We start from the raw sequence: 21,973 nt of genomic DNA on the forward strand, positions 1-21,973 counted from the left end.
GCGAGTGTGAGAGATTCATCCTACACAGGCAGCATGGGAACGCTGTCCCACAATGCCATTCGAGTTGGATGAACCCAAACCAAGCATCTTCTGGTTCAGGCTGGTCCAACCAACCAATCCATGGGATCCTTCCTCTGCTTTATCAGTCCATCTCGGCTTTTCTATCCTTCTTTAGACATGACTTGCCTTCATGGGCATTAAACCAGGAATCTCTAGGTCTTGCAAGCACCTTTGAGAGCAAAGACAGTTTTACAAAAATTGGTCATCAAACCCAAGAACCAGAAAGGATAGTAATCGATCAGTTAGTTATTGGTATTACATAAGTTCTGTCTAATCGGATTTTAATCAGAAGATTAAGCCATTTTTATCTATATTTTCGTGAAAGGGTATTAAGATAGTTAATTTCTCCATAATTGATGATCTTAATCGGTCTTAAATCAGTCGGATTTTGGACTGGTTTGTTCATTTAATCCAAATTGGTCGGTCTACTGGTATAATCATGTTGGACCAAAGCGCATTTTAAAACCGAATCAGACCAATTGATAAACATTTAACCCAATTTTGGTTTTAATGAAGCGATTTCAAAAGGCCCATCATTATGTGCCCGAAATCTAATTTACAAACACAATTTCTTTAAGACTGTTTGGAATGCAAGGAAAGAAAAGGAAAGAAAATTTTTTATGAAAGAAGATTGTAAGATCGCATAAACTCACCATTACTTCTGTGTTAATATGTTTTTCTTTTCTTTTCTTTTCTTTTCCTTTCTTTTCTTGTGTTCCAAACATAGCCATAATGGGGGCTTGCAAGTTTCTTCATCAGTGCGGCGAGGGACGTGTAATACCGCCACATACGAGTAGGACTACCCCGTGCGGCTGCACACATAAACCCGATGGATAAAGGGAAAGGACATAAGTGGTGGAAAGCAGCCATGTTTACCGGACTAAACCCCATCTTCATCCTATTGGCCTCCAGTGCCTTAATAGAGCCCCTTGGAGAAAGCCTTTCTTCCTGGTAAATCCATTTTGCGTAGACGGTGGTCATGTTTGATGGAACCAGGACAGGCTTTGGTTAGCCACCCAGTACCACCATTCATTTCTTGCTGTCCAGATTGCAAGAAGAATTTAACCAAATATAAGCCTTCTTACCGGGAAGTAATGTGGATTAGTGTAGAAACGCAACCCTAAAACAATGCAGAAGATAATGAAAAAAAAAAACAAACAATGCACACGAATTTTACGAGGTTCAACAAGGTTGCCTATGTTCCCAGTGAGATGAGATCCTGCTTCACTATCAATGGAGAATAGGGTTACAGCACTCGTCTTCACACCTCTCAGTATTGCTTGCATTACAGAGAAAGAAACCCTCGTTACAAATATATAGCAAAAAAACCCTAATCCAGAAAGTACACAATTGCCCTCAAATAAAAAAGTCGTATAGGGGGTTGCGCCCCCCTACACCCCTGCTATGCAGGGGGGCCTCCTGCCCCCTTGCAACCCCCATGGCCCACTAATCGGCTAGCGGGACCGTCGTCCTGCCTGTCTAGGTGTTGCACCAGCACTCCTTGGATTAAACTACGACGAAATACAAGACATCGTACACCAACAATCTCCACATTGGCTTGAATTCTGTCAAGCCTCCTGTAAAAATAACCTGTAGACGTCTTCATCCTTATACCTCATTAGAGGTACAAACCCGCACATGTTTGGTGCGTCCCTCATCTTCAACAATGAGTAATACTAATCAAGTCCAAACAGGATTTGAACTTCTCTGTAGTAACTGGCTTCGTAAACATATCTGCAGGATTGAGATCTGTATGAATTTTTCTTAAATGAATACTACCTTCCGACACAAGCTCCCTAATCTTATGAAATCTCACATCAATATGTTTTGTCCTTGCATGAAACACCTGATTCTTTGCAAGATGTATGGCACTCTGACTGTCACAATGTAACACTGTACCTCCTTGCTCCAACCCCAACTCACGAACTAGTCCAGTCAACCAGACTCCTTCCTTGGCAGCCTTAACTGCGGCCATGTACTCTGGCTCTGTAGTGGACAATGCAATTGTAGACTGAAGCATCACCCTCCATGATATAGGTCCACCAGCCAATGTAAACACATACCCTGTAGTAGACCTCTTCTTGTCTAAATCACCAGCATAGTCGGAATCAACATAACCTGCCAATTCTATAGAACTTCCCTTGCCACTGAACATAAAACCTACATCTTTAGTCTTGCTCAAATATCTGAAGATCCACTTAATTGCATTCCAATGCTCCTTCCCTAGATTACTCATGTATCTGATAACAACACTGACTGCATGAGACAAATCCGACCTGCTACAAACCATAGCATACATGAGACTCCCAACTGCGCTAGCATAAGGGACCTGAGACTTCTGCTCCACCTCCTTATGTGTTGTAGGGCATTCCATTTCAGATAACTTGAAGTGGCCAGCTACTGGAGTGCTAACCGGCTTAGTCTTTTCCATATTGAAACGCTCTAGCACCTTTTCAATATACCTCTTCTGAGTTACCCAAAGTTTACCTGCATTTCGATCTCTAAAGATTTCCATGACAAGGATCTTCTTAGCAGCGCCAAGATCTTTCATCTCAAATTCAGCACTCAACAAAGACTTCAAAGAAACTATATCATATTTGTTCTTTGCAGCAATGAACATGTTATCAACATAAAGCATCAACAAAATAATGGAATTATCATTTGACACTTTATAATAAACACAACTATCATACCCATTTCTTATGTAGCCAATCTTCATCATGTGAAAATCAAAGCGTTTGTACCACTGCCTAGGAGATTGCTTAAGGCCATAAAGTGACCTCTTAAGCAGACAAACATGATCTTCCTTTCCCTGCACCTTGAAACTTTCAGGCTGCTCCATGTAAATCTGTTCCTCCAAACCACCATGAAGAAATGCAATTTTCACATCAAGTTATTCAAGCTCTAAATCATACATGGCCACCAAAGTAAGTAGTACCCTGATCGAAGTGTGTTTCACCACTAGAGAGAATATTTCATTGTAGTCTATCCCCTCCTTCTGTGCATAGCCCTTGGCTACAAGTCTGGCCTTATACCTTTCACGCTCCTTCTCATATCTGCCTCTTTCTTACGAAAAACCCATTTACACCCAATGATTTTTCTTCCCTTGGATTTTTCCACAATCTCCCAAGTCTTATTCTTCTGTAGAGACTCCATTTCCTCCATCATAGCTGCCATCCATTTATCATGTTGTGCATCACTCAAAGCATCATGGTAGGAAGATAGATCACTTGTACCTACAGTGAGGGCATAGGCAACCATGTCCTCAGACCCGCATCTCATAGGTGCTTTGTGAGTACGCTTTCATTTACCCTTTGCCACAATATAGGGAACTTCTACTGCTTCATGTTGTCCTAGTAAGTCACTTGATGACTCATTCTCTCTTGTTGTTTCTGACTCACCTAACTCCACATGCACAGTAGAACCTTCTTTATTTTCATCAACTGCTTGTGAATTGTAATTTGACTTCACCATCTGAGACTCATCAAACACGTCCCTGCTAACCACAACTTTCTGTGAACTTGGATCCCACAACTTGAATCCCGTTACACCTTTCTTAAAACCAAGAAAGATACACTGCTTAGACTTTAAGTCTAACTTGGAATGCTGCTCACTCTCAACATGCGCATAGGCTGGACAACCAAATATTTTTAGAATAGAATAATCTACTGATTTTCCTGTCTATACCTCTTAAGAAATTTTATAATCAATCGCTTTTGATGGAGACCTATTGATGAGGAAACATGCCATGTTCATTGTTTCTGCCCAAAATCTCTTGCTCAACCTTGCATTCAGCCTCATACTCCGAGCTCTTTTTAGAAGTGTTTTGTTCATCCTTTCAGCTACACCATTTTGTTGTGGTGTCTTTGGAACCGTGAAGTGACGTGTAATTCCTTCAACTTTGCACAATTCTAGAAACGGCTTGTATGTGTACTCTCCTCCGTTATCTGTTCTCAAGTATTTAATTTTCTTTCTTGTCTTCCTTTCTACCTCAGCCTTCCATTCCTTAAATTTAGTGGACACCTCACTTTTATACTTTATGAAGTAGATCCAGACTTTCCTTGAGTAATCATCAACAAAGGTCACGAAGTATTCTGCCCCACCTTTAGATTTTGTTGTTGAAAGGACCCCAGACATCACTGTGCACATGATCAAGCACCCCTTTACTCTTATGTTTTGCAGTTTTGAAACTAATCTTGCACTGTTTCCCGAACACACAATACTTGCAGAAGTTCAGTTTACAAGTTTTCACTCCCTTCAACATTTTCCTTTTATGAAGCTCCATCAATCCTCTTTCTCCCATATGCCCCAACCGCATATGCCACAGATAGGTATCATCTGTATCAAATACTGCATCTGTAGTCACAAATGCTCCACCTGTAGTCACAGATGCTCCACCTGTAACTGTGCTCCCTATAAGTCTGTATAGGTTTCCTGTTAGCTATCCCTTCATGACAACCATAACACCCTTAATAACTTTGAGAACTCCACCTTCTGCTATATACTTGCAGCCATTTGAGTCAAGTGCCCCCAAAGATATTAAGTTTTTCCTTAATTCTGGTATATGTCTCACATCTGCTAAGGTTCTTACTATCCCATCAAACATCTTGATTTTGATAATACCTATCCCAATGTTCTTGCATACAGCATCATTCCCCATTAGGACAGACCCACCATTATATGGTTGATATATATCAAACCAATCCTTATGTGGACACATGTGATATGAACATCCATATCTAAAATCCAAGAGTCAGAAGGTTGATTCTTACCTAATGATATAGAGAGTACATCTCCATCTGAACTGTCCGCCACGCTAGCTTCCTCAGATGCCTTATCTACACCTTTCTTCTTTAAGTCCACCTTCCTCTTCAAGCACTCTCTCTTCAGATGACCTTCCTTCTTACAATAGTAACAAGAGACCTTTGTCTTTACCCCTTTTGATTTTGATCGACTCTTCCCAGATCCCTTCTGATTTGATCTCCCTCTTTTCTGCTCCTTGTCACCTCCGAAAAGACCTTCTCCTTGAGATTTCGTACTACTGGTCTTCTTCCTTGTATCATTGGACATGAGGGCAGTTGTGACTTCATCCATCTCAAGGGTCTCCTTCCCGTACGAGAGAGTCGTTACTAGGTGATCATATGATTCTAGGAGCGACGACAGCAACAGTAACGCCTTGTCTTCATCCTCGATCTTAACCTCCAGATTTGCAAGTTTACTTATGATATGATTGAATATGTTAAGATGCTCTAATAGATCCGTACCTTCCTCCATCTGTAGAGAATACAATTGCTTCTTCACAAACAACTTGTTCGTTAAGGACTTCGTCATGTAGATACTTTCAAGTTTCGCCCATAATTGCGGTGCAAATTCAATAACCACAACATATTGTAGGGCATCATCAGAAAGATTTAATCGAATAGCACTTACCGCCTTTTCCTCCATCTCTTCCCAATCTTCGTCACTAACTTTTTGCAAGTTTCTTCGACTTCCCTAACAACGTTTTCGCCAAACCCTGTTGTATCAGAAGATCCTTCATCCTTTGACGCCAAATGGTGAAATTGTTCTTCCCATTAAACCTCTCGATATCATACTTGACATTCAATCCCTTCCCTACCATCGTGATAATAAACCCTAGAAAACAGAAATCTAAAGCTCTGATACTAATTTATAGAAACGCAACCCTAAAACGATGCAGAAGATAATGAAAAAAAAAACAAAACAAAACAAACAATGCACACAGATTTTACGATGTTCGACAAGGTTGCCTACGTCCCCGGTAAGATGAGATCCTGCTTCACTATCAATGGAGAATATGGTCACAGCGCTCGTCCTCACACCTCTCAGTGTTGCTTGCATTACAGAGAAAGAAACCCTCACTACAAATATATAGCGAAAAAACCCTAATCCGGAAAATACACAATTGCCCTCAAATAAAAAATTCGCGCAGGGGGCTGCGCCCCCTACACCCCCTGCTATGCAGGACGGCCTCCTGCCCCCTTGCAACCCCCACGGCCCACTAACCGGCTAGCAGGACCGCCGTCCTGCCTGTCTAGGTGCTGCACCAATACTCCATGGATTAAACTGCGACTGAATACAAGACATCATACACCAACAGATTAGTTGGGTACAACTAAATCACCAGCAAAGCAAAACCTTTGATTTGTCCTCCCAAAGGAAAGTTACAATGAGATGTTAAAAGTATGAAAAACTTCATTAAAATGATAATGATGATAATCCAATACAAAGAAAACATTAACATATCCGACACCATTCCACCAAGCCACCAGCAGTTCACAATGCAACCAGCTACTTAGACAAAGCATCCATGCTTACGATATTGAATCATTGGCTGTACTCTATAAACTGACAGCATCTTTCATCTAGTTTAGCATGTGATGAAATGGTGCAAACTAAAACAAGAGCTTATTAGTACAATTCCATTTCACTTCCAGCATCAGCCTTAGTTACCTCATTACTCTTGCATCTCCTGCAGTTTGGGACTCAAAACAATGACATCATCTTGCCAATGTAAGCACTCATACTTCTGTAGCAAGTCAAGAAAACCAAGCCAGTCCTGGTTGCATGCACTGCTTTGTCTCTGGAACTGGAACTATGGGTCCTAGAAAGATCCTCCATAAATCAAGTATTATGGTAACAAGCATTGCAGCACCCAATGAATCTACAGCCACTCTAGGAAGGTCCCACAGGTCCCCAGGTTTCTCATCAATCCTGTGTACACATGTAGGTCTTATTCAAGAAAGAAAAGCAGTGATTTGAGCAATAGAGAAGCAAACACGAAATACATTTCCCAAAGGCGGGTCAGCTATACTTTGTGGATGTGTGATGCATATGTGGAACAGTCACTCATTTCCATTAGGCCAACTGCTGGATTATACACAACACAAAATTCATATATAGGAAAATCATAAATGCCCAATCAAAAGCTAAAATCTGGACCACAAGAAGTAAAGAAAAATAAGAGCTAACAAATCTGGGGAAACATCCATAAATTGGAGGTAATATTCTTCCAATAATTCCTTATCTATACTCCGCAAAATGCATGGTCTGGCCTGAAATTAAGATGGCATGGGCTGTCGCTTTCAAGCACATGTGCCTTATGTACAAAATATCTCAGGATACAAGTAAGCAGTTGTAAAGATAATATGCTGGTCTTGGAAACATAACAGACAAGGAAAACAATTATAGTATCCCAGGATACACATGGACCTAAGATGAAATGTTATGAAACTGATACAGCGTTTACAAAATTTTAGGCATGACATTGCATCTATATACAGTTATATCCTTTGACATTATGACAAAATCTTAGGCATGATAACCGCATAGGTGGCCATCAACATTTATGCTCCTGAAAATATCGATATCTAAGTAAAATATGTCAGATAGACATCTACAACATGCTTCAGTCATTTTTACCACACAAACTAGACCATTTTTATTGACAATCACCAAATTACAGTGAAGCAGCACAATGGAATTCTTACCTCAGGAACATTGGGAAGCTTACAATAAAATAAATTGCATAGAACAAGGATCCAACTTTGTACATTGATGCCTGGTCCACGAATGAATAATAAGGGAACTGAAAATGTTTGGAGAGAAAAGAAACAGTATTAGTAAGCAACAACATGATTCTCCAGTTTTCACTACATAGGACCCCCCCCACCCCCAATGTTAACAAAATTGGGATCATCAGTCAAATCGGAGTCAGCCAAGCCCAATCCTGATTTCTGCTGATCCAGGAAGGGTTTCTAGGGTTCAGGGTGATTCTGGATGAATCGGATTCAGCTAAAAGGCCAATCCCATTGCCGATTCCACTTATTTGAACCCCCCCCCCCCCCCCCAAGGAAAAAAGTAACTACTTCCACCCCTAAATAAGAAGCATATTTACTTTTACAATAAAAGACATTTGGGTTTCAAAAGTCGAAAAGCAAATGTCCGAGTGGGATGAAATCAAGGTAGTCGCCTAGTAAGAACGTGAAAAATGAACTCAACCAATTCATGTTGACTTAAGAACACTGTAATTTGTTGACCTAAGATGATCCAGAGTGATGAAGTAAATGACATAAGTTAACAGAAAGTTGTAGCTTAACACTTCCAATTCACTGTTGACAATGTATTTGTTAAACAAGTACCATAGAACCCGTCAGGAGGAGTAAGTTGTTGAGTTGTTTTAGTCTCTGTTATTTGCTTTATGTCCTTGTTTGTAATTAGACTTTGACTCTTAGTAGGTTTCCAACTAAAAGTAGATTTCATAATACTACATATGTAATGGGGCTAGACGACGATAGGCTACCTTCTCTGTCCTATCTTGGCTCTAGTTCTCCCTCTTCACTCCATAGTATTGTCTCTTTCTTCTTCTTCACAGGTTCTGGTTGTTGAGACCAAGCTTTGTTACATAGTATCAGAGCTATAAAGAAGGAAAAAAAAAGGAGGGGGGGATGGGGGGGACTATGGGTTTCTTATCTTTATGCTGCTTGATGATGAAGTGAAGATAGCTGGTGCCCTGTGGTTTGGTTGGTTGATGTTTTCTGGAGATATGATTTGACATCTTCACATATTCTTTCTCCCTTCTGTTATTCTGAGTGGGAGTTGCAGCACGACATAATCAAGTTGCTCTCCTTCACAACATTTTCTCTCTCCTACTATGGGCGTAAGATCATCACCCTAGGGTAATTCATACCCTAGAGTCTCTGAAGACTGACCTAAAGCTTCCTTTGCTGTGAGATTCGACCATAGTTGTCAAGGCGTCCCGAGGCGTTGGAGGGAGTCCAGATGCAAGGCGACACCAACAAGGCGACCAAGGCGCCAGGACACCTTGACAACTATGGATTCGACCCTTTGGAGAAACCTGCAACTATGATGTTCTCCTGATCTGATATCAGGAAACAACTACCCTTTATTTAGTTGATAATGGGAAGTGCTATTGGTCAGGTTAGATAGAATTTTGTGATTACTATCCCATCCCAAAATTCCAGATCGATTGGATCAGTATTGAGAGAAATTTCTCACTTGGAATAATTCTGGTTTCTGCCCATAGTTCTGTAGCCGAAGGTTGAAGACAACCTCATTCGTAAGTTGTTTCTTTAAGCCCTTATTTCTCTCATTTATTGACAAGAAGAACATGAGCTGCCAATAGCTTCATTTTCACAAGGATATAAAGCTAGGGAGTGGAAATAGGCCATACTGTCGAGCATGCTACCAATAGGGCCTTCCGAGCCAAGTAATCTAATGTAAAGCTATGTATAAATACCAAACCCCAAATACGAACCACAAACAACTCCCAAATACCCTACTGCTAGGTCTGACAACAGTATAATGAAAATCCCAAAAACAATAGCTAATTACCCCCAAAAAAAACCAATCAGTGGGCAGAACAGATATAAAATCCAGCAAACAGAATGGTGAACAGATCTCAATATTCAGATAATAATAAGACTCAAACATAATCCACAATAAGCCCTAACAACAGGTAACAAATCCTAGAATATTAGGCTAACAGTCTGGACAGAATATTGAGTACCTTGAGTCTGGAAAAATAGGATAACTCAGAGAAATTAAATAGCTCACAGAAGAGGCCTCTGTTGAGGCTGAAATCCAGGTCAAGTGGACCTTATATTAGACCTAACAGATCTTCAAAAGATAAGTCTTAGTTGGTGGTTGAAACACAAAATAACTCAGATCTTGAATTAGGTCAAGAAAATAGGAAATTTTCAAGAACTCGAAGATCAGGCCACAGAAGGTAAAGTAGAAAAAGTGATACTAGTACAAGAATCACAACGATAACAACAACAATCAAGATAAAAAGTGTCAAAACATACATTGGATATAGCCAGAGTCTCCAGGAACGCTATGAAGTATGAAAGAGCTAAGATCCATGCAGCCTTAATAACCAACTGCATTGACCCTGGTAAGTCAGCAATAGAATGTTGTAGTCTCCGGAGTGTCATATTTGATGCAACATGGTAAAATAGGAAGCAAACATGAGTGAGAAGGAACGTTGTATGTGGTACCTACACAGCATAAAAACATGTAAAAATTGAGGACGCTTAGTTTGTCCGATAAGTAATGAGCTTCTACTGAGATAGTCACAAAATACATGCAATGAATTAGCAACACGGACGCTTGTGAAGTTCATGAGAATACAAGACAGTAACCCTACTTATCTTGATATATTTTTAAGAATAGCGAAATGCAATGAGTTTAAAAAACCAAAGATATAAAAAGAAAAACAATTTCAAAATTATGTATTTTTCATCAGACAAACAGAAGGTCCAATGCTCATTCAGGTCCATTTTTAAACATTCATATTATATCTTTTTCCCTTGGAGTAGAACCCACATTTCCAAGCCCATGCGGACACCTTGAAGAATGGCTACTGAATCACAAACAATTATATCTCATTGGACCAAAGCCATCAATAAATGTTATTAAACCTCAATAAAAAAAAAAATTTGTATCCAAACCAAAAAAAAAAAAATTAGCAACATATTTGGACAACATTAAAATGTCAACTGCAGCATAAGGTGAAATTAATTGTTGTGGCTTACATTGTTCATCCTCCACGAGGGAAAGGTATATGAAGCCCCCAAAACTGTGAAGAAGTAATGGGTCCAAAAGTAGTTCCCAACATAACTGAAGATTATGATCCAAATAGTGGCCTGCCACAATAATTAACTAGTGTAAGTAAGTCTGATAACATAAATTTTCTAAAAATGAGAAAAACAATGAAACTAGATAAACTTGTTGAACATCTGTGACTGAACAAGGACGGCTAATTTAAATAAAAAGACTCCCTACATCCCACAAAGACAACATGTCCCAAATCCTTTGTTCATTTTACCATTTTATGCATTAAATTTTTCTCCCTTCCCCAAATTATACTTTATTATGTGTTCTATTAAAGCTTAAAAAGGCAAAATTAAATGAACAAGGAGGCTAATGGTTTTTTAAATGAACAAGATTAGTGGCTAATTAATGGCACAAGCCTTAAAGAGTGAAATTTTTCAAAGTGAACAATCTTTGTGGAAAAAAGGGAGGAACTAGTAACACTGAGCTGCCACCCAAAAATGAGATAAGAATAAGTGGAAAGAATAGAAAGAATTTCTGACTACGTTAATCCTATGCAACCAAGTACACTGCCAAATTGTCCAAGAACCTACGATTATTCTTTCAAAATACAAGTCAATAACTACACAATTCAACTTCTGAATAAGGGACCGCACACCAACAACCACTATGATACAAACAAACATATTTATCGTGGAGGAAGTCGAAAAAAGAATTGAAGACCATCCAATGATCCATAGGATTGTCCACTGGTGATGAAGCTATCCATGTACATGGCTTCGTTCACAGTTTTCAATCTGCAGACCAGCCTCATATCTAGAAAAGTTAACCACATGTATTTTTACATAGGTCCATGCCGGGAAGCATTTTCAGGCCATTTGTACCATACACTTGCACCAAGCAGACTCAATCCAACCTCGGCCAACCCGAGACAAACCAAGTGGTGCAAGATATAATTATTAAGCACCTAGGGTTGTGCTTAAGTTTTGATGAAAGAATGAGGTGGGACAGAAAAATCTTCTGCACCATCCAGTTGGGCTAGCTTCAGAAGTCCCCTAACTGGGGAAAGTTGAATCCTGATATCATGGTAAGTTTTTAGAATTTCTGGATTTCCTACCACCCATCATTTTTTATTGCAATTTAGTTTCTACACCTTTGATTGAATCACAAAATGAGTTTGGAGACTATAAAAAGCCTTGAGTGAAATAAATTCATAAGGCTGAACTGATGGCAAGTTAAAGTTGACGAATTCTATGATCAAGATCATCATGAGCTTAGAAAAATGAAATTATATTGAAGATGGGATAGAAGAAGGAGAAATATACCAAAATTTAGGGCGCCTGAAGTAGAAGAAGCTTTAAGGAGGATGAAAGTAGGCAAGGCACCAGGTCCAGATGGAGTCCCAATAGAAGTGTGGAAGAGCTTAGGAATTTGTGGCTTATCTACGCTAACCAAGTTATTTAATAATTTATCAGTAGATCCTCTGATCAATCTGCATTAAACTTTTCCTCTGAGAAATGATGGACTTGTTACCTACTTCTAAGAGACGAATTTGAAAGTATTTTTTATAGGAAACTGTAAAAGGGTCTGTTGGCTAATAAAAATTTTCTATAACGCATAAATATCTTTCTTGGGTGGGAGAAAATTGACATCTGATGCATGTAAGGCCTCTAATAATTCATCACTTTTGGATCTCCCTCTATTACCAGTCATCAGTTAGAGTAGTGCAACAAGTGAAGAAAAATATTAAAAAGGTTTCTATATAAATTGATAAACTCAACAAACCATCCAATATGAAGGGTACAAAAGTAACAACAATAGGAGATAAAGATTCACACACAAAAAGAAAAAAAAAAAAAGAGAGATAAAGATGGTGATGAAATAACATGAACTGCACACACAAGTGAAAATTTTAAGATGAAGGAAAATGCCTATAAGCAAGAAGACAGATAACACAACATCATTAGCTAACATTGGATGGCCTTTATTGTTTTGTACCATGTGAGAATTTAACACAGGAAGAAACTTACCTTTACCCAATAACAATCCTTCCAACACAAGCTTCTATCAGCCTACAAAAAACACTCAAACCAAATTATGAAAGAGAAGGAAATAAGTAGGTCACTTCCTTGTCCTTACATTACAACAAGTAAACTACATATGCAATTGATGAAAAATAAGAAATTTGTACTTAAAATAAACAAATAATGATGATGATGATGATGATGATGATGTCAAGTGAGCAAGGCTTTTAGAAATTAAAAATCCTGTATTAGCCTTATGGGACAAAACTTTACATCTCATAGGTTTCTTCAAAATGAAAAAGAAGATTAAATATAATAAGAAGAAAAGCGGCCACCTTGGAGATAATACAAACTTCAAGCAGGAATGCAGTTACAGAAAAGTAAAATAATTCAAGGACTCACCTTACCGACAACTAAAATTGGTATCAAGAAAGATGGAACCGCAGATGTCAGCCCCAAAAGCAAGTATTCTAGTTCAGAGAAATTCTGCCAATCATCAGAACAGGCATGCGTTAGGATCTTGATCATTTAAAATAGAACATAGAGAGGGGAAGATGACATTTCCAAGTTAAGTAAAGAAGATACTGATTGCTTGAACTGTCATGCCTGATTTCAACATTTTGTATGATTATATCCAAGCTCATCCCATGAACCAACTTTATGTTGGCTAATGCCGTGACAATCAGCTCATGCAAAACCAACCACTGTTTGATAATGGGAGCAACTTATATTTGTTTGAGCTCCCACAAGCTACACAAGGGCTACTGTAGAATTGAATTGACATGGGGACTTTGCTGGGGTTTGTGGAAAATAAAGACGGCTCTTCAACATAAGACACAAAAGTTGGCCCAGATCAGTTGGTGCCATTGGATCGCTTATTATGGGATGGGCTCTATCTACAAAAGACTTCCGAGGTCTGGAAGGTTTCCCAAGAGGTGAAACTTGGCTAAATATCAACCATGAATTGCCAGAAGTGAGATAAGTTCCTTCTGATTTTGCTGCATTTTTTTCTAACGTATATATTCTTTCATTTCGCTGTCACACTGACATGCTAGTATATCCTTTATTGTTCTCTTTCTATTAGACTGCATCTAGTTGGAAGTAAAGTTAACGGGAAGGGAAATGAAATAAATAATAATAATGGAAACTCTTCTAATCACTAGCAACAACAAATTGTGTTGCTAACTTAAAAATTTTACTAACATAGTAATTAAATATTACTCCACTTTTCAACCGAATTACTTGGATTGGAATATATGATAGGACTAAGAAATCTATTTGAAATTTTTTATGACAATTTTTTTATAATTGATTTCATTCCCCTTTACTTATAATTAGATGAAGCTTAAAAATTCTTGTTTGTTTTTCCTATCCAAAAAATCAAAAGATCGCAAAAGCAATTAAAATGTAGTAGCCTAGGAGGTAAAATTTAAGAAATCCAAATTCAGATCTCGTTTATATTTGGAGGGAAATCCAAAAAGAATCCCAGAAACCAAACCTTTACAAGCACAAATTAAGTTTTCACTTATGATAGGGAAAAGGGTCCGTACTTTGCAATCACAAACAGAGATCAAATAGTAATAGTCCACAAAATGAGAATAACACGCAGGGGTAACAAAAAGAGTTTAAATTCCCACATCATTCACATTGGATGGAATTTTTTGAAAAACAATTTAACTTCTACGAAATTCAAAAGAGACGCAGAGATTTCTCCATAGAGCAAGCATTATAATTATTATAATTAACTGGTATCAAACCTATCTGTAACATACCTCGTATAATTTGTAGGGGACAACGATCCCAAGGCAGAGAGTGAGCCAGAAAGGAGTGTATAAAAGGAAAAACATCTCTCCCCATCTCTTGCTCGGGTTGGAAGCAAACCAGGCGCTTGAGGAAGAAGAAGCTGGAACTTTTTTTAGACCTGCGCATAGTCACCAAACAATTCATCGAAATTCGCTCAAAGCTCAAAACTCAAAACTCAAAACTCAAAACCCTAAAAACCCTTCAAAAGAGAACCTCGAGAGACTGAAATGAACCTTCACCTTTACCACCCATTTTTGCAGTCGATCTCCCGGCGAGATTTTTCTAGTCACTGAAGCTCTTCTCTTCTTTACTAGTTGAAGTGCCAGTTCTCTCAGATCGTTCTACAATATGCGCCGGCTGCATACGCAGCTAGCTACACTCCAAACTCTAACCCTCCATGTCCGGCGACAGCCTGGTAGCGCAACGAGCGCGTGACGGCACTTTATCTTTCAAGTGGTCCCACAGTTCTAATCTGGACCGTGAATCTCCCCCTATAAGAGGATCTCATCCTTACGTTACCAACGGGCGCTTGGCTTAACAATTTCTATTGTTATATAAAAATGTCTTAGTTGCTCTAATGAACTTAGATATTATAATCAGAGCATCTCGCCACTTCACTGGCTCTGATGTACCTTCCTCTGGTGGTCACGGTCCAATAGACCGGAACTCGGTTTGCTTCGGTTTTGATCGATTTGACTCGATGAGATTGAATCAAATCAAAGTCGATCCGACAAGGAACACTCGATCGGGTCCTGATAGGGAATCGGTTCAGGTTCGTCATTAGACTCCTATATCGGCCATAACTGACAGAGAATATTTGGATTGGATCAACCACGGCAGTTCCGGTCCCAATTCCTTGACCGTGCTAGTGGTGGATAAGCAATTAAGCATCTGAGGTGGCAATTTACTTTTTTTCTTTCTTTTTTGGTGAAAAGGTGGCAATTTACTGAACTGGGCTTAACCTAGAGTTTTAGAGCCTAATGGTGGTAACCATAGGCCTGGGCCCAGTGGCTAACATATCTCCGTAAGTCAAGCCCAATGTTAACATCCTGGGAACTGGATTGGGCCTGGGGACTGGGTTGGGCTTTAATAGTGTCCATTTAGTAAGTTATTCCTTGATTAAATGGTTTAATGGAAAAGGTTTCCAATGAGGTAATGTAGATAAAGTCTTCTCAAATTGTTTTTTTCTTCTTTTTTTTCCTAATCACATGTGCCTACGTGGATGATACCGTTTATCATGCTTCCATTGATGGCGTGTGACAGATTCCTCCACACTAGGAACCCTTCCAATAATATTTGAATATCATTTTTTTTTTAGGAATAATATTTGAATATCAAGTTGTATGTAAAAGGGATTTGGCTCGTCTCCAATTCTTCATTTACTAATTTCCTACCAATTTCTTACCTATGAACCACATTCTTAATTTAATTAATTTTACTTTCATTAAAAAAATAAAAGCATTTGGATTAGAGACCACTTTGTGGTCATATTTTGGGTCCAAATGATATAGACACATATCAGAAGGTTGTGGGGAATGAGACGTCGATCTCTGTGGAATAGTATGGATCAATAAAGATAAAACACACAGATCATGTCTTTTTTTCAAACCACTTCAGGTAGCCAGCATGTATATATATTTTATTAACCTACTCTGAAACAATGGAGATATATGGGAGTATAATACATCGTTACTAGTTTTTTTTTTAAAATAAAAATTGTTTTCAACAATCTCTGTTTCTAAAGTTTTTAGTCAAAAAATATTTCCTTTTTTGAACCCAAACCTCCCGTTGTATGTGGCTTTTTAATAATATTTTGTATAGCCTAGATTTTCTAATTTTATTTGTCTTATCAAAATTAAAAAAAAAAAAAAAAAAAAAACGTGGGGACCTTCTGCGATTTTTAGTGGTCCTGTAATTAGTAACCATCCTACTGTTGTCAATTATCATGTGGTTAGCAATACTGTTCAAATGGACCTATATTTTATGATTTTATACGTATTCCCAAAGATAGGAGCAATTGATGGAGCTGTTTCAGCTGGAATGGTAATTTCTTATATCATTTCTTGCCTAAATATGATAGTCTCCACCTAAGATCACACTGATATTCTAAATTTTCAATGGGCTTTACTTGACCTCTAATTGTCAACCATCCTACTGTTGTCAATCCTCATGTGGTTGACCCTGTTCAAATGATAAGATGTCTCCCTTTAAGATTTGTTTTTCCATCTTTTTTTTAAACCTGTCTTTCAAATCCAACCTAAATATACATTTTTTATAGGAAATGACTAGGCAACTCATCGTCCTTGTCCACATGGAGAGAATTGTACCTACACACATGGATTCGGTGATATTGGTCTTGTTTTGCCCCCTCTGTATAGGATAAAGCTTTGTGAATATAATGTACAAGGCATTCCTTGCCCCAACTGTCACAGATTCGTTTTCATGTGAAAATGTGCATTTCAGCAGATGAAAAAATAAAAGTAAATGGAGGTGAAAGAGATTCACTGCATTTTTTTTTTTTTGTGTAAAATCGAGTAATCATTATGTTAATACAATTTGTTGGTGTTTCATTCATTTTAGAGTAGCAAAATTGTTTGATTTGGGTGGGAATTATATTTTCATGGTGGTGATTATGGTGTCGGTATTGGTCTCCACTGTCGATGAAAATCAGTGCACCTACGCTGTGCACTGATTTTTGTATTATTCTTTTCACTTACTACATGACCCAATTGTGCATCTGATTTTATAAAATAAATATCTTTAAGACTCTAATGTCTTAATACCCATAGCGAATAGGAGTTACACTTGTCAGGGGTGTCTTTGAGGGATTGGATATCTTTTGATCTTATAAGTGGTATTAGAGCAGGAGGTCGTGTTGCCTAGATCCCAGCTTGATTCAAAACTTTAGTTACTATATAGTTACATATTTATTTTTAATAGGGAATTTTATATCCAATTGATGATTAAAAGTTAAATGCAAAATATAAAAAATAAATAAATAAAAAATATTGATGGATAAACTGAAAGAATTATCCCAATAATAGACATGTGAAAAAATGTAAGATGAATTCATAGTTGTATTAACTATTATTTTCTTAATCTAATTAGTTTTACGTTCATTAAAAAATAAAAATAGACGGATTAGAGGCCACCTTGGTGTCATATTTCGGCCAAATGATATAGGCATAGATCAGAAAGTTGTAGAGAATGAGACGTTGTTCTCTGTGGAATAGTACGGATCAATAAAGATAAAGTATACAGATCATATGTTTTTTCCATATCATTTTAGGTAGCTGGCTGACCGAGCTTTCCACGTGTCAACCATCTAATTCATAATTAACCACACGTCAACAATCGGGGCGTCTATATTTATGAGTTTCATTATTCCCGTATTGTTCTTTCCTATTTTCCCTCCTTACTTTTTTCAAATCAAATTCTATTATTCCTACGACGAAGTCTTGCTGATCAAATGGTAAAATGTCTCCCTTGAAGATTTGCTTTTTCTTTCGTATATTAGACCTATATTTTTTTTTTTTTTTGTCTTCCCAAAGATCAGAGCAATTGATAGAGCCGTTCCAACTAGAATTTTAATTTCTTATGTTATTTTCTGCCTAAATATGATACTCTTCTCTTAATATCACATTGATATTTCAAATTCTCAACGGGTTTAATTGTCCTATCTTGTGGTTGGCGATCTTGTTCAAATCGTAATATGTCTCCCTTTAAGATTTGCATCTTCTTATTTTTTTTTTTTATATAATTTATTTTTTCAGGTCTAACCTAAATATAAAATTTTCATAGGACTGGCTACCTAATTGTACTTGTTGGCATGGAGAGAACTATACCTAAGCACATTGATTCTATGATCTTCCCCTTGCTTTGCCCCTTCTGTAAAGGACAACGCTTTGCAAATGGTATGTACAAGGCATTTCTTACCCCACTCGTCACGGATGCGTTTTCACACGGAAAGGAACTACGACTGTGGGGATAGTGAGGGAGATTATATTGGTTAGTGGAGAGATGGTTCTTTGGGGTTTGGCAAACGAAACGAAAGAGGAAAGTAAATGAAGATCAAAGAGATTGACTACATTTTTTGGTGTATAATCGAGTTGTCATTTTGTTAATACAATTTTGGTATTTTATTTATTTTAAAATAACAATTTTTTTAGTCTATTAAAAATTATGCTTTCATGGTGGTGATTGTGTTGGCTGTGGTGGTCTACCGTCGGTGACAACAATCATTGAAGTGATCGCTTTCCCTCTCTCTGATTCAAAGTTCAAACTAGAATGAACCCTTGGGTATCAATGGAGGAGGGTTGACGGTCTCATTTAATGCACAAAAAGGTCTTGCCAATTTATGTTAATCGATCATTAATTGGTTGGTTAAGCCATTCGTGGCATTTATTTTGGTAATGTATAGGTTAATTGGACCTTACTGAGTCCTAATCCGTCATAATTGGGTTTCCGACAGTTTATGCATCCAGACCTAAATTGGTTGGACCAAGATTGAATGTTGAATGATTGATCGATTAATCCATCTTCAATCCTCAAACCAAAATCAACCCACTTATTAAATGGTTGAGCAATCGATCCTTATTAAATTAACCGACTTGGTTTGAGAGTTGACACATCTAATACATGAATGGTTATTCCATAACTTGAAAAACAAAGGATCTTAAACTTGAAAACATGGTCGAATCATCGATCCAATACATCAATATTGAGATCAGCCACTGACCAATTTTGGTTTGAGTGATTGATTCAACTGGTCTAATCCGATCTTTGAAACTATACTCATAATACTACATTTTTCAGCAGAGGATTAGTAGAATGACAAAAAAATAATTAATTGCAAATGCAATGATTATGTTTTGGATGTTAATAATTAAAAAAAAAAATCAAAATTTTTAAAATTTGAAGAGAGAGAGACACGTAATTTTCTTTATTGGCATCCGAACATAACCTTAATGATTAAATATCTAATTTATTCGGTTGTGATTATGTGATGATATTGTATTCAAATTGATGGCTGCGAGAAAATATTTATAACGGTAGTTGACTAAAAATATTTTAACAATTATATAATTGTCTTTTTATAAGAGGATTTTATGAAGCAAATGCTAACTGACAAATGGGAAAATTGGTAATTACCGGTGGGTCATCTTGGAGACAAAAGCACATAAAAATCCTCGGAAGTAAGGATCAAACTGCTAGGGTGCATGTCGAAACCCTCTCATCCGTTGGATCCTCAATGCCACTCACTGCTCACTACAGAGAATTTGAATTTGACAAAAGTGGGAAGAATTCCAATCTCCGCCCAATGGCTCCAATCCCGTGTATCAATGGTACTATAATACAAGATTTATTAAAACCCTAAAATTAGGATTTAGATTTAATATTTTCAATTTTTATATGTTCATAGATTTTCTAAAGCTATGTTTTGACTCGTGGAAAATTTTGACTAATATTTAATTAGGGGTCTTAGAATCTAGTCGTTCACAAATTTGTTGTCCCACCTGAACTACCATGTAGCATGTATTAAAGAGTCATTTAGAAATTCCTTTCTTGGTGGGTTTTTTCTTTTTTAAACCTTTACCCTTTGTATTCCAAACTGTACTTGTGAAAATAAAATTTTAAAAGTTTCAATTACTAGTGGTTATGATTTATTTATTTATCATTGGTGGAAAGTAGTGGTCATTATTAATCTCATGATTAGAGTCAAGTAATACAATAAATTTGGGCGTGGGCCTTTGGGATTTTAGGGAACAGCATCATATGGGATGCACATGGGTGCCAGTTCCTCCCGCTCATACCTTCCAAAATCATACAAAGGTTACCCTCTTAAACAGAAGGGCCTCACATGCTTTGAACCATTCGATAAATCTTTATTCGCATGTCTCTCTCATAGTCCCATATAAGTCGCAAGAATAGTTATTGGCCCAGCTTAGATGAATAATCAAATTGAATATGAATTCTTGTTCAACTTCAAATTGGATCCAAATCAAGCAATTTATAGAACTTTAAGAAAGAATCTCTTTGTCTATACCATTTGATTAGCATGGGAATGGTATTTTCTACTCTATACAATAGGGATGAGAATTAATGATGACACAAGGGTCCAACTACAAGGTCACATAATTAGTGATAAGATTCCTTCTTCTTCATAAGTAAGGGAGTTCCAATGGAAATGCTCGAGGAAGCAACAATAGAGATGACATCATTTTGCATTTCATGTGTAGGTACCAGAGCCATGCTCCCTTGTAGAAATCATTTTCTCTAAGACTTATAAGAGTGGAAAAATTAATACCCTCACCATGGCCATCCATACATTAAATGGCATGGAAAGAACTAATTTCGACCCTCGACAATATGATGTGGGAATTAATGATGACACAAGAGTATGATCATATGATTACATCATTCGTAGAGATATGATCAAAGGAAAACATATTCCTTTGATTACATACTTGATGAATTCATTATTCTATGTTTTTTGTTTTTCGGAGGGAGCATGTAAATGGAAAGGGGCATGGACTTTGCTCGTAGTATTGGATCAGGTATAGTCATTTCAAAACTTTGAAAAAAAAAAATCAAAACTAATACTGACATGTTTTCATATCAATCCATATCGATCGTATCGAACATTTTTACCTTAAAAAATAAATGAAGTACTAGCAAATCTAAAATTCAAATGACATATCTAAATGGCATAAAAAATGTCATGTATGAAGAATTGAGAGCTACCATTGTTGAAGTTCCACTTATGATATTACATAGGTGAGAACTTAGCATGGTGGATTACGTCTTTTACAATAGGGGTCTATTTCCGTCGGATCTAATTAGTCTCCACCAATTTAAGACCCCTCATTATTTGGGTATTCAGATCTTATAGGCTATGACATAGACACGTTTATATTCAATTGATCGACTATAAATCCATACTCGAACTATAAATTGGCCTTTAAATGGGTAAAATGACTCATCAGGCTATAATAGTCTTTAAATGAGATATAATTGAGCTAAATCGGCTTAAACAGACTATGAACGATTGATCATCCGTCAATCATGGTATTCAACCGACCCAGGCGATTATCAAGCAACTACCTTGTTTTGAGAACGCCGATTATTTATCGTGCTGGAGCTCAACACGTCCAGTTTAGTATAGCCAATCTCAAGATTCAACCAATCTGTTTAAATTAGACCTATAGATGCGATTCAACTTTTGACCCTCAATTCGATGGATCAAAATCCTTTATTTTTTCTCATCCTTGTTTTTCCTTGTTTTGCTACCTACAGAATACGACACGTGGACAACAGAGGATCCAACAGTCAAGGTTGGGTGAGGATTATTACATCCGATGCGTTGATCTTAAAGTTGTCCATGTGTCGTGTTATGCAGGTAGCAAAACAAGAAAAAACAGAGATGAGAAAAACAGATGATTATTTTCCCAATTCGATGGCCACGTCTTATCTGTCTAAACCCACCCCCCCTC

At 37.4% G+C, this 21,973-nt stretch overlaps 1 protein-coding gene across 2 annotated transcripts; it reads right to left on the bottom strand.

Annotated features, from left to right (window-relative positions):
• Nucleotides 1-6,253: 6,253 nt before the first annotated feature.
• LOC122071920 (cycloeucalenol cycloisomerase) lies at nucleotides 6,254-14,966 on the bottom strand. 2 transcript variants are annotated; one of them, XM_042636400.1, is made up of 8 exons: nucleotides 14,714-14,966; nucleotides 14,450-14,598; nucleotides 13,080-13,163; nucleotides 12,684-12,725; nucleotides 10,635-10,745; nucleotides 9,906-10,097; nucleotides 7,569-7,666; nucleotides 6,254-6,792 (listed from the first exon to the last, which is right to left on the bottom strand). In XM_042636400.1, exons 1-8 carry the CDS (start codon nucleotides 14,730-14,732, stop codon nucleotides 6,618-6,620), a joined length of 870 nt encoding a protein of 289 aa, XP_042492334.1. In that variant the 5' UTR covers nucleotides 14,733-14,966; the 3' UTR covers nucleotides 6,254-6,617. The 2 variants fall into 2 exon arrangements, with proteins under 2 accessions (XP_042492334.1, XP_042492335.1); XM_042636401.1 differs by having other exon boundaries at nucleotides 14,720-14,958.
• Between the last annotated feature and the right edge of the window lie 7,007 nt (nucleotides 14,967-21,973).

The sequence above is a fragment of the Macadamia integrifolia genome, chromosome 2, assembly GCF_013358625.1.
Source record: "Macadamia integrifolia cultivar HAES 741 chromosome 2, SCU_Mint_v3, whole genome shotgun sequence".
Taxonomy (NCBI): domain Eukaryota; kingdom Viridiplantae; phylum Streptophyta; class Magnoliopsida; order Proteales; family Proteaceae; genus Macadamia; species Macadamia integrifolia.

What these genes read in the sequence shown, in the direction of transcription:
- LOC122071920 (XM_042636400.1), bottom strand. An exon ending in CAATTTTAGTTGTCGGTAAG is followed by an intron (nt 12,726 to 13,079) that starts GTGAGTCCTTGA and finishes TGTTTTTTGTAG; the next exon opens with GCTGATAGAAGCTTGTGTTG. An exon ending in CCTCGTGGAGGATGAACAAT is followed by an intron (nt 10,098 to 10,634) that starts GTAAGCCACAAC and finishes TATGCTGTGTAG; the next exon opens with GTACCACATACAACGTTCCT.